Source organism: Mesocricetus auratus, unplaced genomic scaffold (assembly GCF_017639785.1).
Source record: "Mesocricetus auratus isolate SY011 unplaced genomic scaffold, BCM_Maur_2.0 Super-Scaffold_6730, whole genome shotgun sequence".
Lineage (NCBI taxonomy): Eukaryota > Metazoa > Chordata > Mammalia > Rodentia > Cricetidae > Mesocricetus > Mesocricetus auratus.
Genome location: NW_024429184.1, coordinates 13506555 through 13522282, shown reverse-complemented (window position 1 = coordinate 13522282; position 15728 = coordinate 13506555). Strand labels below are relative to the sequence as shown.

The following is a 15728-nucleotide window of genomic DNA, read 5'->3' as shown; positions in this document are numbered from 1 at the left end:
TAAAAGTGCTGCGCACACAATAAAAGTACTACTGGCTCTTCCTTTTGAGATAGTGCCTTGCTTTGAGGCCCTGGCTGGACTGGAACTTGCCGTAATGCTCTTGCCTCAGGCTCTGAAGTGCTACTGTTACTGGCTCTTGTCATCCCTCTTGGCTTTAAAGGTATTTTTAGTGGTTAAATTTTAATGGTACTTCTGCATCATAAATATCAAAATGAGTTCACTGCATCTCTCAGTAGATACTAAAGGATGGGTTTAAATAGATGTGTCTCACTGAGGGAGCACACTTTTCAAAATAAATGGGCCTAGATGGGCTGCTGCCTTGTTGGCTTCTACCCCTCTTCCTACCTGTGTCCCTGTCTTCCATTTTGTGTTGTCTTTGATAGATGATAAGCATAATCTGGAGTGTCACATCGTTGTCCTTCTTAAGACAAACTGGAAGAGCTGATGAAAATCACTTAAGTTGCCCAGAGTTTCAGACACGCATCAATGCAGTCATAATGACCACTGCATGGTATTCCCATATGGACACACCCTGGCAGAAGGAATGGGTGTGAAGTCAGAAGGTCTCTCATTTAGTGGAGTTGTCCTCCCCCTCTCCCCCCCCTCGCTCCTCTGTGTTACTGGGGAGGCAAGATCAGACTAGGAAGATCAGACTAGGACCAAGCAAAGGATTAGGACCCGAGGTCCCAGGTAGTGGCCTCTTGTTGGATCTTTTGTCATCATCCTGGCTGTTTTATTGGCGAGGGGGGGTGTCAAGTGCATGGAAGCCTACTGTACTCGTCCTGCTCTAGATTTTGAAATGTCATTAATTTAAAGATCAAATCGGGCTACATTGCACCCCTTCTTCCATTGCAGGATTATCTTTCAGTTATTTCTGTAAGATCTGCTGGTGTTGACTCAGTGCCTGTGAAGTTATAAGACGTAATTCATCTTACCATAAATAATTGTACTACAAAATACTCTGCTTTCATATTTAAGGTTAATATTTAGCCGATTCTTGAAATAACAGTGTGAACATGGATTTTCTAAGTTTCTTTTTCATGTTTTCCAAAGGTTACTAAAGTGGATGAAACCAAGGGGGTTGCGTATGTGTACTTATTTACTCCCAAGAACTTCCCTGACCCTCATCGCAGCATCAACCGGCAGATCACAAACGCAGACCTGTGGAAGCATCAGAAGGATGTGTTTCTGAGCGCCGTGCCCAATGCAGTCAGCTCACCTGGCAGCAGGAATGGCGGCACACCTGCACCAGGCAGCCCTGGAGAGGGTCTCAGAAAGAGCCACCCAGAGGTCATCAGAAAGTCCGTGCTGGACCACACCAGCTCGTTCTCCCTGGAGGAACTGCCCCCTCCAGTACACTTGTCAAAGTCAGGGGAACACATGGATGTGTATGTGCCCGTGGCCTGTCACCCAGGCCATTTTGTCATCCAGCCTTGGCAGGAGATCCATAAGCTGGAAGTGCTGATGGAGGAGATGATCCTGTACTACAGCGTGTCTGAGGAGCGCCACATAGCTGTGGAGAGAGACCAAGTGTACGCTGCCAAGGTGGAGAATAAGTAGGTCCTTAGCCTGTGCCCCTCGGCTAAGAGTGTGTGGGATGGTCCTGAGGGCCTTTAGTCTCTTCAGGGAGACTTGGCCTGCACACGTGAGAATTTTGAGTGAAACACGGATTTGATGAATTGTGCTGATTTTTCTCATGTTTAAAATGATAACATTCATGTAAAACTCTACTAACCATTTTAAGTGTTTACCCTATTTTCCTATTAGGGAAAATGTTTTTATTCAGAAAAAAATTCTTGTTTTCATTTAATGACTTATTTTTTAAATTAAGTGTTTATTGTGGAAAACTTAGAGAACAAAGAACGTAAGAAACTAAAACCAGCTCTTCAGACATAATATTTGTTAAGGAACTTATGTCATTTTTCCAGTTTTGTCTGTGTGTTTGTATAATTGATATGCTGTTATAAAGTTGTACTTGCTTTTTCAAAACTCTAATATTCTGTGCTAAAAATTCCTCAGAAACAGTTAATGGCTGAGTGATAATTTGTCTTGTGGGGAAAGCAAAATTAGCATTCTCTTTAATTAGGTAGGTTCCCCCAGATCTTTGAGTGCTATGAATAATAATAGGTATTTTGTCAATAATAAACATTGTTTCCACCTCTGATTATCTAACAAGAGTCTTTGGAAGACGCACAGATTCCCAGCACACAGTGTCAGGTGCTTCCTGCTAGTTGTAGCGCCTTTTTTAAGGAGTGTCATGCATTGTTTGTTTCACCAAACCTGGGCCCTCATGGGGTCCTGTTTGGATCCACACCTCCTTCCCCCAAAGCCATCAGGTTGTCCTGGGTCTGCCCCAGTGGGGGGGGCACAGTCTCCCCACTCTGCACTCACACCCTGGGGTTTTAGGACATGAAGAGCCACCTTAGAGGAGATGAGCTTCTTAATGATGAGCACAAAGATTCTCTCTCCCTCCCTCCCTCCCTCCCTCCCTCCCTCCCTCTCTCTCTCTCCTCTCTCTCTCTCTCTCACACACACTTTGAAAGTTTAAACTCAATTTTTTTACACAAAATACTGTTTTCTTAAGGTAGCAAGCATAGGCACATAGAAATTGTCATATTTATGAGAGGAAGAAAACAATTTTAACTCTAAAATGTGAGAAAGAATAATGATGCACATTTTGAAAAGCAGGCGCCTATGTCATAAAGCTTTTCATCTGCAAAAGTCATTTTTATTGTGTCACTTTATTATTTACAGCTCTAAGCATAAATGGGTTTGACTCAATTTTTATGAATCTGTCTCAATAAGAACTCTTCACAGGATGATTTATTTGTAGTCAAAACCACCCTCATGTTAGCTGTCGTCAGAGGGGGGGATGAGTAATGATTGGTTCGGGAAGCCTGCCTGGGGGGGAATTGCCTCCCCACCTGCCCTCCAGCTGTGCCTGTTGGTACAGCTCTGCCCCAGGATTTGTGGGTTGTAACCAACTAACGTTCAGTGATAACAGATATTTTATAGCTAAGAATATATTAATCTTTAAGTGTCATAAGTTAATCAGGGTTAGGTATTTAAAGCTATCTTAAGACTTGGAACTACCAAACCTTATTCCCAGCTATGATATGCTCATATACAGGAATTTGACACATTTTTAAAATTGTCATGATCTCCAAATCTCTTAATGAGAAACACAGTAAGAGCCCAGATTCTCCTTTCTCACCTAGCCCGAGTCTAAACCTCAGGAAAAGGCCCAGCGTCTGTGTTTTAATGATCTGGGTCATGTTTGCTCTGAATTGATGTCTAGTCCAAACCAAGCTTTTGTAAGCTCCTGGCTTCAGACTTGGGCTCAACAGAAACACACCCACTCTGTGCCCTGTTCTTTTTACTGCTCTGTACTTAAAGGATTGGACACAGACCACCATCACTTGCCCCCTGTGGCTTAAAGATGATGCTGTTGATGGAAACCGCATCTATTTACTGCTCCCCTGTTTTGTCTCTTACACAAGTGGGTGGCCTGCAGCCTGACATTTCTCCCAGGACATGTCCCCTCCAGTCTGTCTGCAGTTTTCATTCAGCTTATCTTCAGATGCCACTTGCTGAGCACCTGTATTGAGCTAGATGCTTCCAACCAAAAACTGCAATGTTATACATGAGTAACCCAGGCTCAGGCCAGAGTGACATCACAGGAGGATGGGCCAGGAGGATTCCTATCCAGGTGTGCTTGGCCTCCCAGCCCCAAGTACTTAACATGAATCCATTCTGGGTCCCAGTTGTCTGTGAGGTTCGTGAATTCTTTGCCCTCTGCTTGAGTCTGCCCCACGGTTTCTTTGTTCCCTTAGAAGCCCGCACTCACATATAGGGATTAAAACTGGCCTCATTGTAGGCTACTAGCTGTGATTTCACTTTGGCTTCTGGCTGATACACTTTTGCAGAAAATGCCCAGTCCTGCCACTAGAGGGCCAGCCCATCAGGCCATTCAGTTGCTAAGGCATCTGTCGATGCTTTGCTTTAGCTGTGATAAGAACTGCCCTCCTTCAGTTGAGACCATAGACTTTAAACTGGTCCTTCATAGTTTCGCCTTCAAGTCTGTTTTGTTTTAACTGCTGACATAGACCCAATGGAGAAAAGCATACCCATGTGAATTTTAGGTGCTTTGAGTGAAGCTAGGGTGCTTCCCATGCCATTCTATCCTTTTCAGGTTAGTTATTTTAGGGGCAAGCTGGATTTTGTGGGGCAATTTGGTTTTTAGCATTTTTCACATGGAATAATTCAAATCATCACTTTTCATTTAAATTTTTTGAATGTTGAAAATCTAAGTGTATATATATATTTACCTGCATGTTATCTGTGCCTATAGAGATCAGAAAGGGCATTGGGTTCCCTGGAACTGAAGTCACAGACAGGTGTGAGCTGCCGTGTGGGTGCTGGGAATTGAACCCAGGTCCTTTGGGAGAGCCCCTGATGCCCAATTTTTTTTTTCATTTTAAACAGAGCAAACAGATTTGTTGAGGATAAGAGAGAGCTGAGAATGGGAGGGGATCCCAAGGTGGAATACCCTGGAATAACCTTTGTTCGGAAGTTTTGGTTTCTCCCCGAGGCCTCCATGTCTGCACCGTCCCTCACTCCCGCCTCCCTAGCGCTTGCTCTCCAAGCCACCGTGTCTTCTCGGCTCTGCTCTATTCTTCGTTTTTGGTTTTTCAAGACAGGGTTTCTCTGTATTGTTTTGGAGGCTGTCGGTCCAGCCTGGCCTCGAACTCACAGAGATCCCCCTGCCTCTGCCTCCTGAGTGCTGGGATTAAAGGCGTGCGCCACCACTGCCCAGCTCTGCTGTGTTCTTATCTCAAAGCAGCCTTCTAGCTTCCACTCATCCTACCTGCATCTTCCTTTTCATCTGGCACGGACCGTGTATAAACGTGGCCATCGTGTGTCTCCTCAAGATGAAGGGATCCCTTGTCTTGTTCTCACCATCCCCGTGCATCTGTTTCAGCCTAAGCATGGTTGGCGGTGCAGAAGTCACCGCCTTCCCCATGAGACCTATCAAACTCCAGAAGGGGCAGAGTGTATCAGAGGAGCCACAGCTGCTTCCAAACTTCCATAACTGATTTTCCTATGTACCATATAATGCTTGCTTCCCTTTGAAATGTGTGTTGACTTCGGCTGTTTTCTCTTTTAATCCAATGTGCTTCCAGGTGGTACAGGGTGCTTTTAAAAGGAATCCTGACCAATGGGCTGGTGTCTGTGTATGAGTTGGACTACGGCAAGCATGAGCTAGTCAACATACGGAAAGTGCAGCCCCTAGTGGATGTGTTCCGAAAGCTGCCATTCCAGGCTGTCACGGCTCAACTTGCAGGTAATTTCTGCAGTGTGGCTCAGCTGCAGCAGAATTTAAACTCTCCTTTATTCTAGGTTCCTAGCAAGTGCAGGTCACTAGTTAGCCCACCGCATGCTGTTTCAGCTTTTTAATGCTGATACCGTCCTGTCCACGATGGAAGTCATCTTAATGACCAGCAGTCTGTTCTCCCCTCTGCTTTCTGACTCTGGTTGCAAGCCTGACACATTCCTAAAGCTTCCATACTGGGCCCGATACAGTGTTGCATCCTGGTTTTTCTCATTTAAAGTTTTCCTATTTGGGGGATATAATGTCCTGAATGGGCCTGTTGTCACCCCTCTCCCAGAGTTGAAGCTTGAATGCAGCATCTCATTTGTATGAATGCTAAGCTTCTGCTAATGATTTTGATGACTGTAAAGAATTTCATTGAGTCAGTGTTTCCCTGTGAACAGTAGTGTAACAGTGTTTCCCTGTGAACAGTAGTGTAACAGTATTTCCCTGTGAACAGAAGTGTAACAGTATTTCCCTGTGAACAGTAGTGTAACAGTATTTCCCTGTGAACAGTAGTGTAACAGTGTTTCCCTGTGAACAGTAGTGTAACAGTGTTTCCCTGTGAACAGTAGTGTAACAGTGTTTCCCTGTGAACAGTAGTGTAACAGTGTTTCCCTGTGAACAGTAGTGTAACAGTATTTCCCTGTGAACAGTAGTGTAACAGTATTTCCCTGTGAACAGTAGTGTAACAGTGTTTCCCTGTGAACAGTAGTGTAACAGTATTTCCCTGTGAACAGTAGTGTAACAGTATTTCCCTGTGAACAAGTAATAAAACCAAGTAAAAACAATGGAAACTTTCAGCCTAAATAGCCAATAAGCAGAAAAGTAGTTGTTTTATGTCAGTTACTGCACAAACTATATAGGTGCACACAGTGGACCATTAAATCACAGAACATAAAGGCAAATGAGTTTCCTGTTTGCATCACAACACAGCTCACAAATACATAACTTTACCATGTATTGACATTCGACATGCTTATTTAGTAGCTCGACAGTGACACACTTTGAGTGTCTAATGAGGTCTTCCTTTGCCGTTTTAAAGCAGTTCAGATGTGGTTCCCTTAGTTTAAGAAGAGGGCCTGGAGACCACAAGACACCTGGGCTCCCTGGGCTCTCTGGATTTGGCCTTGAAGCCCCCTCCCCCTTGGCCCTTTTGCTGCTGCCTGAGGCCTTGGTCTTGCCCACCCCGAACAACTCGGGACAGTCAGGAAAAGCAGTGCAGGCAGGGCATGTATGGGTTCTCTGCTGGTTGTCCAGCCTCTGGAGAAATAACTTGCTGTTGACTCTACCTTTCTGCTAGGAGTCAAAGTGGCTTCTCATGATGATTGAATACAAAGCAAAAATCAAGCGCCTTGTATGTGGCTCATGTGGATAACAGAGCAGTGTCAGCCATCCTCCTGTTTGCTCTAGACTTGGTGTCTGGAGTCAAGGTCATTTCACTGGCTGTGAAGCTTGATGACTGGCTAGGCTGACTGGTCGGCAAGCCCCGTGTCCTCCTGTCTCTGCCTCCCAGCACTGGAATCACAGGCATGCATCGTCATGCCACGGGTTTGTTCACGAGTGCCTGGGATCGAACTCAGATCCTTGTGTGTTTCCTACTGAGCCACCTCCCAGCCCAGTGAGTTCATGTGTTTGTTCCTGCAGCTCTAGCCGGTTTTGCCTAGAGTGTGTCAGTGGTATGACAGTGGGTGTGTCCACGTTAGGAACTATTGATTCTTTTTGGAAAAGCAGCCTTTGCCATTTCATAGATTCTCTATTCCTTATAACTTTTCTCACACTGAAGTCTGCTCTTTCTCACATGAATGTACCTGCATGATTACTGTCGTCATGTCATAACTTTCTCCATCCTAGTGCCTGTGTTATACAGTGTGTTTTTCAAATAAGTTTCTGTTATATCCATATAACTGGGTCTTGCTTTTTTTTATCCACTCTGATAAACGTTTAATTCATGCGTTTAGACCAATGCTGTTTAAAGTGATTATTAAGGGCTGGGGAGGTAGGTCAGTTGGTAAAGTGTTTGCCATGCCGGCACATGATTGATCCCTAAAACTCATGTAAACAATTCTGTGCCTGGTTGCTTCATCTTTGTGACCCAGCATTGAGGTGGAAGTAGGCAGATCTTGAGGGTTCCTGGCTGCTTAGCTCAGCATACTGAACGAGTTTCAAGCCAGTGAGAAACCTTGTCTCAAAAAACAGAAGTCAGTTTGCTTCTGAGGAACAAATAATACCTAGCGTGTGTCTTCTGACCTCCACATAGCAGTCACACACGCATGCAGCTGCACCTGCATGTACATGTGCACGGTATCTTTAGCAATACAGCTAGGTTAGTGGGTACCACATTTATTAGTTTTCTACTTGTTGTCCTTGTTCATCTCTTCCACACTGTCTGTGTGTTTTGAGACATGGTCACATAACCCCTGCTGGCCTCAAAGTCATTAATTAGCCCAGGCTGATATTGAACTCTTGATATTCCTGTCTTCAAATCTGCAGAGCTGTTATTACAAGTGCATACCACCATGCCTAGCTGATTTCTGTGTTTTAGTTAAGCATTTTATAGGCATCCATGTTATTGCCTTAATACACCAATCATATTTCCTTTTCTTAAAACTGTTTTTAGTCTGGGGAGATGGCTCAATGGATAAACACTTCCATGCAAGCCTGAGGACTAGACTTCAGTTCCTAGAACTGACAGAAATCGGGCGTGCTTGATGGCCCACCTGTGGTCCTAGCGCTTCAGAAACCGGGACAGGGGATCCTGGGTAGCTAGACTATGGAATCAGTGGACTCTAGGTTCAGTGAGAGACTCCACCTCAGTAAATAGGATGGAGAATGACAGAGGAAGACAAGGGAACTTTTGGCCTCTGCATTTATACACACATGAAAAGGGGAAATCCTGTTAGTTAATACTGGTTGTGCTCTTTTCCTTCACAGTTAGTGCTAATACCTTATAAACTTTATAAAACAAAGCAATCCTAAAGCAAACTAGTTTCTTCCTCTTCCCCATGTATTACAGCAGCCATTTTGCTTATGCATACTAGTTTGCATTATTAAACACTTTGATGCTAGTAATTCAAATGCACTGTTACCTACCACTAGACCAGCTACAGGTCAGAGGAGTAGCCAGACACAGGCCTGTCCTACCAGCACTAGGGAGCCTGAGGCAGGAGGGTTGTGAGTCTGAAGCCAACCTGGGCTGTGTAGTGAGACATCGTGTCAACCTGGGCTGTGTAGTGAGACATCGTGTCAACCTGGGCTGTGTAGTGAGACATCGTGTCACAACAGACAAACGAAAGAATGCATTTTACCTCCACTCTCGGTCTTCTCTGGTGCTCTTCCTGTCCTTACTTGGCTTTCTTTCCCTCTGAAGGTCTCTCCTCATTCCTTCCAAGGCAGCCTACTGACGGAAGACTTGACCAATTCTTTGTTTGTTCCAGAGTCTCTTTCTCCTTCTTCTCGTTTGTTTTTCTTCTCTTCCTCCATACCATATCCCCGCCCCCTTTTTGGGTTGAACTGCTGTATGTGTGTGTGCCTGGGAGCCACTGTCTCTGCCCAGCTCACACTCTTTGGAGGACTGCTTGAGCAGGGTGTACAGTTCTAGCTGGTGAGCTGCTTGCTTCTTTGTAGCTCCTACACTTTCTGTTGTTGGGTGTAGTTTGGTCTTGGTCCTGTACCTGAGGTGCTGTCCCTCCTCTGGCTCCTTTGACCGCTTTGGTTGTTGTTGCTTTCTGAGGTGGGTGTGCTGAGCAGAGATGTGTTTACTGGTGTGACTGATTGAGGCTGTCAGTCATTCCTGCTCAGGAGAGGTTTTGTCCCGTCTTCCTTCCTTCTCCTGCCCCACTACACTGGCCTTCACACCTTCCTAGTTAGTGGTTCCTAGCAGCTCCCTGCTGGGGCTCCTTTCCAGCCATCTCTCTGCTTCAGGGTTAGATGCTTCTGTTGTCGCATCCTTGAGATAGGGGACTCTTTCCTTGGTCCTGTCGAGCCTGCCACTGACTCAGCAGTGAGTTCTTTTCTCTTTCAGGGTTTCCATTGTTCTCAGCATCTTTTTCTTTCCTCTTTTGCTTAAAATTTCCACATTCCTGCTTAAATAATGCATTTGGTGCTGGCCCCACACATGCTATAAACAAGCCCTTCCCCACTGCTCAGTACCTCAGTGGTACCATCCTCTGTTTTTAAATGTACCCTGTCTTCTCCATCAAAACTCTCAGTTGTCACTCATACTTTTTAAGATTCCTGGCCTGGGCGCTCCAGCATTCCTGCCATACTGACCGATTCTGAGGGTTGTTCAGTCTCTTCAGGCTTGTAGACTTGGTCCTTTGGATCACTTGTTTTGACGGAGGTGATCATGACACCTGGGTAAAAGGCATTTCTGAACAGGCCCTCGGTGTAGTGTAGGTGTTTGGGACTAGGGGTGTCTTAGTCCCATAACCGGCTACCACCATGAGTATGGGGTGAGCATGTACCCTGGAGTATAAACTTCACTGCCTCTCTGGAGTACCTCTTGGGGAGAGCAAGGAGGCTGTAGGCAGCCCTCGGATCTCAGATGAAACACTGCTCTTTTTTATGACTCTGTTGTAAGAAGTGACGGTCACACACAGATCATCCAGCAGATCTTTTAACCCATTAGGAAAAATGTCCTAACAGTGGTGGCTGTCTCAACTTTAACAATCTACAATTTAGGTGTAGGAAATGAGAGTGGTCATCACTGTGTTCCTTGATAAGCAGCGTGGCATCTCAGAGGACACTTGTCTGCAGGTCATGGCTGATGGAGGTGACTCCACTCAGGGAAGAACAGCTGTGAGCCAGGGAACATTGATCAGCTGGGGTTTGGCATAGGCAGTCTAACCTGGAATACTTAACTACTCTGGAACTGATTAAGTAGTTCCTCCTCCTGTTGGCGCAGGGAAAGACAAGAGTGGCCACTCACTGCTCCCCTCACTCCGCTTTTCTCCTAGGCGTGAAGTGCAGCCAGTGGTCAGAGGAAGCTTCGATGGTGTTTCGAAATCACGTGGAGAAGAAACCCCTGGTGGCATTGGTACAGACAGTTATTGAACACACTAACCCTTGGGACCGGAAAGTAGTGGTGTATCTGGTGGACACATCGCTGCCAGACACTGACACCTGGATTCATGACTTTATGTCACAGTATCTGGTGGAGCTTTCAAAAGTTAATTAATCACTGCTTGAGGCCTCGACAGCTAATGCAGATTGTTCTCCAAGCAATAATACGAATGTGTAGTAGGCTCTCAGACATCTTCTTTTTACCACATGGCTCTGACTGTTGTGGAGGATTGAAAAGAATATGCTTTGTTTGATGAAAGATATTTAACACGTTTTGTTTAACACAGTTGACTTTTCAAAGAAAATTGCACTTGAATTATTAATATAATATTAGAATAAAGTGTTTAACAATTAAACCCGATGTCTTAGTTTGTTTTGTTGCTATGATAAATGCCATGACCAAAAGAAACTTAGGAAGGAAGAATTATTTGGCTTAAGGTGACAGTCTGTCCTCAGGGGAGGCCAAGGAGCTCACAGGCGAGCGGATGCAGAGGCCATGGAGAGACCCTGCCTCCCAGCCCCATCCCTGACTCGCTGAGTCTGCTTTCTCATACCTCTCAGGACCACAGACCAGGGACGTCCCTGCCCACAGTGGGCTGGCTCTCCCACATCAATCATTCATGAAGACAATGCTCTATAGGCTTGCCTACACCCAGTCTGATGGAGACATTTCCTCTGTGCAGGCTCCTCCTTTTGAGATGACGTTAGTGTGTCACGCTGACAGACACACTAGCCTGCACAGCTGATCCTATGGTGTAGCGACTCTGGAGTAGCGATGGATCCTAAAGCACGTGGCCCCAAAGCCAAAGGCTGCCCTCAGTGTCTCGTACATCAGTATTGATGCAGGAGCAGTCACGCACGGCAGTGCACTGCCAGATCTAAAGAATTTACATTTCCATGTGTGTACGCGTGCACACATTTCACAGCACACGCAGAATCAGGAAAACTTTGGGAGTTGGTTCCTTGTCCTTCCATCGTGCTCAGGAACTGAAATCAGGTCATCAGTTTGACAGCAGGTGCCTTTACCTGATTAGCCATCTTGTCAGCCCTCACCTCAGATCTTGTGTAGCTTCTCATTGTCTAGAGCCCAGAGCCAGGCTCAGGCTTTCTATAATCTCCCTCCCCAGCCCAGCCCTGTCTTCTACACCTGTGTCCAGCCACATGGACCTGCACCTGCAGCCCGGGCCCCACTACCTCCTACCCAAGACCACGGACATTTCAAACAAGACTTGTGTCCTGAAAACTAGTTCCAGTCTCTCAGCCTGTGAGTCACTCCACCCTGCCAGTTTTCGTGTCTGTGTCCTTTCTGACCTCCCAGGCTGGCCGTGAGACCCTCCCCGGCCATGAGACCCTCCCTGACCCATGAGACCCTCCCTGGTGCCCCTTCTATGTCACTGTACCTTGTTCTTGGTTTTTGTTTGGGTTTTTTCTCTCTCTCTCAAAAAAAAGCTCTTGCTATGTAGCCCAGGCTAGCTTCAAACTTGAGACCCTCCTGTTTTCAAGGTGCCGAGGTTATGCCAAGACTAGTTCTCCAGCGTAGTTTGAGCATGCCTCTCCTGATGCCCCAGTCTCCTGCAACTGGCGGCAGACAACCAGAAAGTGTCTGTCTCAGTCCTCTCAAGTATGGCTTCCCTTGGGACAAATCCTAGTCATCTCCTTATCCAGTAGCACACTGTGGATAGTAACAACTGCTCCTCATGAGCTTGACTTGGACTGCCTGACTGCATGTCTGCAGTTCACGCTCCCACCTTCGCTGATTGCTGGCTAACCAATGGTGATGTCACCGCCTGCACCATTTTAGCTTTCATAACTGGTGTATGATCACTTCTTGTGTCACCCACATGACACTGTGGTCAGTTCAGTATATGCTGGCTAATTGGTGGGCAGAAAGATGGGCAAAGGGCAAGCTTTACTTGTGGGTAAGATGAGGTGGAGGAGCCCCAGATGATGGGCAGAGCACTGGACACTCTTAGAGTATTAGGGCAGGCGGTGTAGGTACAGCAGGCAGGGGAGCAAGCCAAGCCAAGGATGGCGCCCCTTCCCCGCTGTGAGCAGAAGATGACGGTGGAGGTTGAGCACTGCATTTGAGCGAGTGGACTGCCAGGAACAAGCTCACAAGCTGCTGGAAATGTGAAATGGGTGGGCTTCAGGGGAGAGACCCAAGCTGAAGACAAACATTCTTAAAGTCATTTGTTTATATTTGAGGAAAACAATTATAGAAGAAGAAAAGACCAGGCTTTAAAAAGGTTTTCATCTTAACATGTAAAACTTATTTTACATGTAAAATGTATAGTTGAAATTGTCATGAATACTTATGCCAATAACTAAAATAATTGATTATGGAATAAAAATTCTTCCAAAATAGCAAGATTTAAGAATACTTATGCCAATGATTAAAGTAATTATGATGAAATATTTTTCCAGAACATAAATGTTGAAGTGAATTAAGGCAGTGTTAATGTTTTTTATTAACGTTAACATTCTGTTTCTGACAACAGAAAGGGCATAAATCCTTGAATTGTATGCAACCAAAGGAAAACTTTTCTATTTCATTGCCTTAAGAAATATCTCCATTCTTAAAGCAATTGCATTTGTTGGGATGAAGATAAAATTAGTGTGATGTGAGGTAGCTTGACACATGGATGAACTTGGCCTGTACTGCTTAAGTCCAAAGTCAGTTCCAGGTGTGCTGGAGACCCCAGTGTGGGAGGCTAAGGTAGGAAGTAACGGAACACCCTTACAGTGACAGTCCTGAGCAGGACACAGCCGGGAGAGCACAAGAACAGCTGTCCTCAAAGGCTGGAGGAGGAGACGGGCAGAGGGGAAAATACACACCGGATTATTACGTATGTGGTATGTGTAACCCTGTGGTGTTGATATGTATTGATGCATTGAGTATGTTCAGTAGACGTGGGCAAGCAATTTGAACATTTCATAAAACAAAACCTAGCTGACTTATAAACAAAAAGCTCTCCACACCTGTGGGCATGGGGCAATGCAGATCAGAGTCGCAGTGGATGCGGCTACTCTCTACGAGTGGCTACAGGCAACGCAGTGGTTCTTGTGAAGCTTGCAAGTAGCATTGAGCCCAGTGTTCATCTCTCCAGAGCTGAGCCTGGGCACTTCCGCAGCCATGTGTGCACCTGTACAGCACACTGAAAATTATCTCAGCCACACTATAATATCCCGAAGACTTTTAAAATAGCACGTGGTCATGTGGGAATACCACATTTGTTGTCTTCATACGGTAAACTCACTCAGTATGAAACCTATAAACTGAACAGTGAGAAAAAACAATGCATCACAAATTAACCTCAGCCTTGAGCAAGAGTCACTAACCTGGATGTTAAGGGCATGACTCCTGGGAGGATCCAGAAAGCAAGCATCTTAGGGGGGGATGGTGAGGGGGACAGGCAGGCGGTTGGCTTGCACAGGTGTTCTTACTGTAAAAGTTCAGGAAGCTACACACTATGGGAATGGTGAGTCCCTGCTTCGTTTAAAAACACATGCCACTATCCACTGAGGCTTTATAACACAAAATGCTTTGGGAAAAGAACTTTGCAGCGGTTCTCTTTAAGCATCTAGAATAAAACTGGGGTTTCTCTCACCACAAACGTTGTGATAGTCCAACTGAGACGTGTCCCTGTGTCTGTTTGGTATGAGCCATTTGGTTTTTGAAACACTTAGGGGTTTGGTTTGGATGTAAGTGGTTTATTCTGGAGAACACATTAGCCTTTTAAGAAAGCTGAACTTTTATTCCGGTTATTTCAAGTGGTGATTTCAGATGCTCCATTCTCTCAGCGCTGTGTGGGAGTAGGCGGTCGATTCTGTGTTGGAATTGAGCGTCCACAAACGGTTATTAGGACCTGGGTGCGTGCCAGACCTGACCGGCCTACTGAGGAGAGGGGACAGGTTGCCTCTTCAAAGGAAGCAAGGTGTAGCTGGACCGATTTTACTGGAACATTCTAGATAGACCACGCGAGAATAAAGAACTGCCCATCTTTGTCCAGATACTTCCAATATTGCTTAAAATCTTCGCGAGACAAGTTGGGGAAACCAAGACCAAAGCAAGGAACGACACATTCATCTGGCTCCGGGCTCGGGGTGGCCCGGCTGGTGGCCCACGATCCTCCCAGCGAGTGTCGCTCCCCAGCCCGCACCCCGGCAGCCCTGGAGGAGCAGGAGGGCGGGGAGGGCGGCGGGGCGGGGCGGGGCGCAGTGACAGCCGAGCAGGGCCCGCCCCCGGCTCCCACCCGCGGCCGCCGGAGAACTCGCCCAGCCCCGGGTTCCGCTCGTTTCCACCGCCCGCGCTCGCGCCGCCTCGCATCCCGGTAAGACCCCCGCCCGCCAGCCCTAGGTCCCTCTTGGCCTCGCGGGGCTCCCTGCCGCAGCACCGGGGCGCAGCCATATCTGGGCAAAATATTCAGCTGTCGCCAGCGCCGAGAAGGGACTGAGTGTGGTTCCCTCTATAAATAGCCGCCGCCTCGGGTGGCCTTCGGGACTACGGGGTCTGAGGGTCCGGTTCCCCAGCCTGGCGATCAGGTCGCTGGCGTTCGAGTCCCTGGCGCGCGCGGCCCTGATCCGGGTGCCGGGGGCTCTAGACCAGGTAGCCGAGGGACCTCGGGAGCCGCCCGGGGCGCCCCCGCGGGCATCGACACGATGCGAACTGGGCACGAGCCTGCTGGGGAATCTGGGAAGCAAGGGACTCCGCGCTCCCAGCTGAGCTCTGATCACACCGATCAGGCGCGTGCGGGAAAAGTTTCCCAAACTGCAGGAGCTAGCAAAGCTTAAAGCCCCAGCCGCACTTGGTTGCGCAGCCAGGTGTGACGCCAACTCGGGGGCGGCCTAGGCAATCTTGTTTTTTGCTCTGGACCTCGATTTCCCATTTGTAGGGTGAAGTTAGGGTCCTTCGAGGGGATAGGGCCCGAGGCCATGAGAGCAGCCAGGCGTGCTCTGAAGCGCCCACACTGCCTGCACCTGTTCTCCAGTTTCGGGCTGTGGATGCTAGGGACACAGCTGCAGAAGTCAGAGACTTTGGTGACTCTTGGAACTCAGGTCCTGGCCTAGGACCCACTGGGGCCCTCGGAATAGCCTGGGAAGTGTGCCTGGGGTGCTTTGAGACATCTCTAGCCTGAGTAGCTTGGCAAAACAAGCGACCAAATGAACTGGGCAGGCCCAGGGAATTAATTCAGTTCCCTGACTATGTGCACCTGTGATCCAGCTCGCAGCCCTGCTGTCTCCTTAGTTACCCTCTCTCAGCCAATGTTCCCCTTCCTCAGTGAGACTCCTGAAG

General features: G+C 47.1%; 2 protein-coding genes across 4 annotated transcripts in view; both read left to right on the top strand.

The window, feature by feature from the left end:
* Nucleotides 1-10791, top strand: part of Tdrd7 (tudor domain containing 7) — a 67968-nt gene extending 57177 nt beyond the window's left edge. For all 3 annotated transcript variants that reach the window (XM_040738879.1, XM_040738884.1, XM_040738887.1), the window contains exons 15-17: nucleotides 1054-1556; nucleotides 5184-5344; nucleotides 10330-10791. In XM_040738879.1, the coding sequence (XP_040594813.1) occupies nucleotides 1054-1556; nucleotides 5184-5344; nucleotides 10330-10550 (885 nt within the window). In that variant the 3' untranslated portion in view covers nucleotides 10551-10791. The remainder of the gene's footprint in view (nucleotides 1-1053; nucleotides 1557-5183; nucleotides 5345-10329) is intronic.
* A 3850-nt stretch (nucleotides 10792-14641) lies between these two features.
* The window catches only part of Tmod1 (tropomodulin 1), a 76341-nt gene continuing 75254 nt past the window's right edge, over nucleotides 14642-15728 (top strand). The window contains exon 1 of the mRNA XM_005078740.4: nucleotides 14642-14766. The gene's annotated coding sequence lies outside the window, so the exon portion shown is untranslated. The remainder of the gene's footprint in view (nucleotides 14767-15728) is intronic.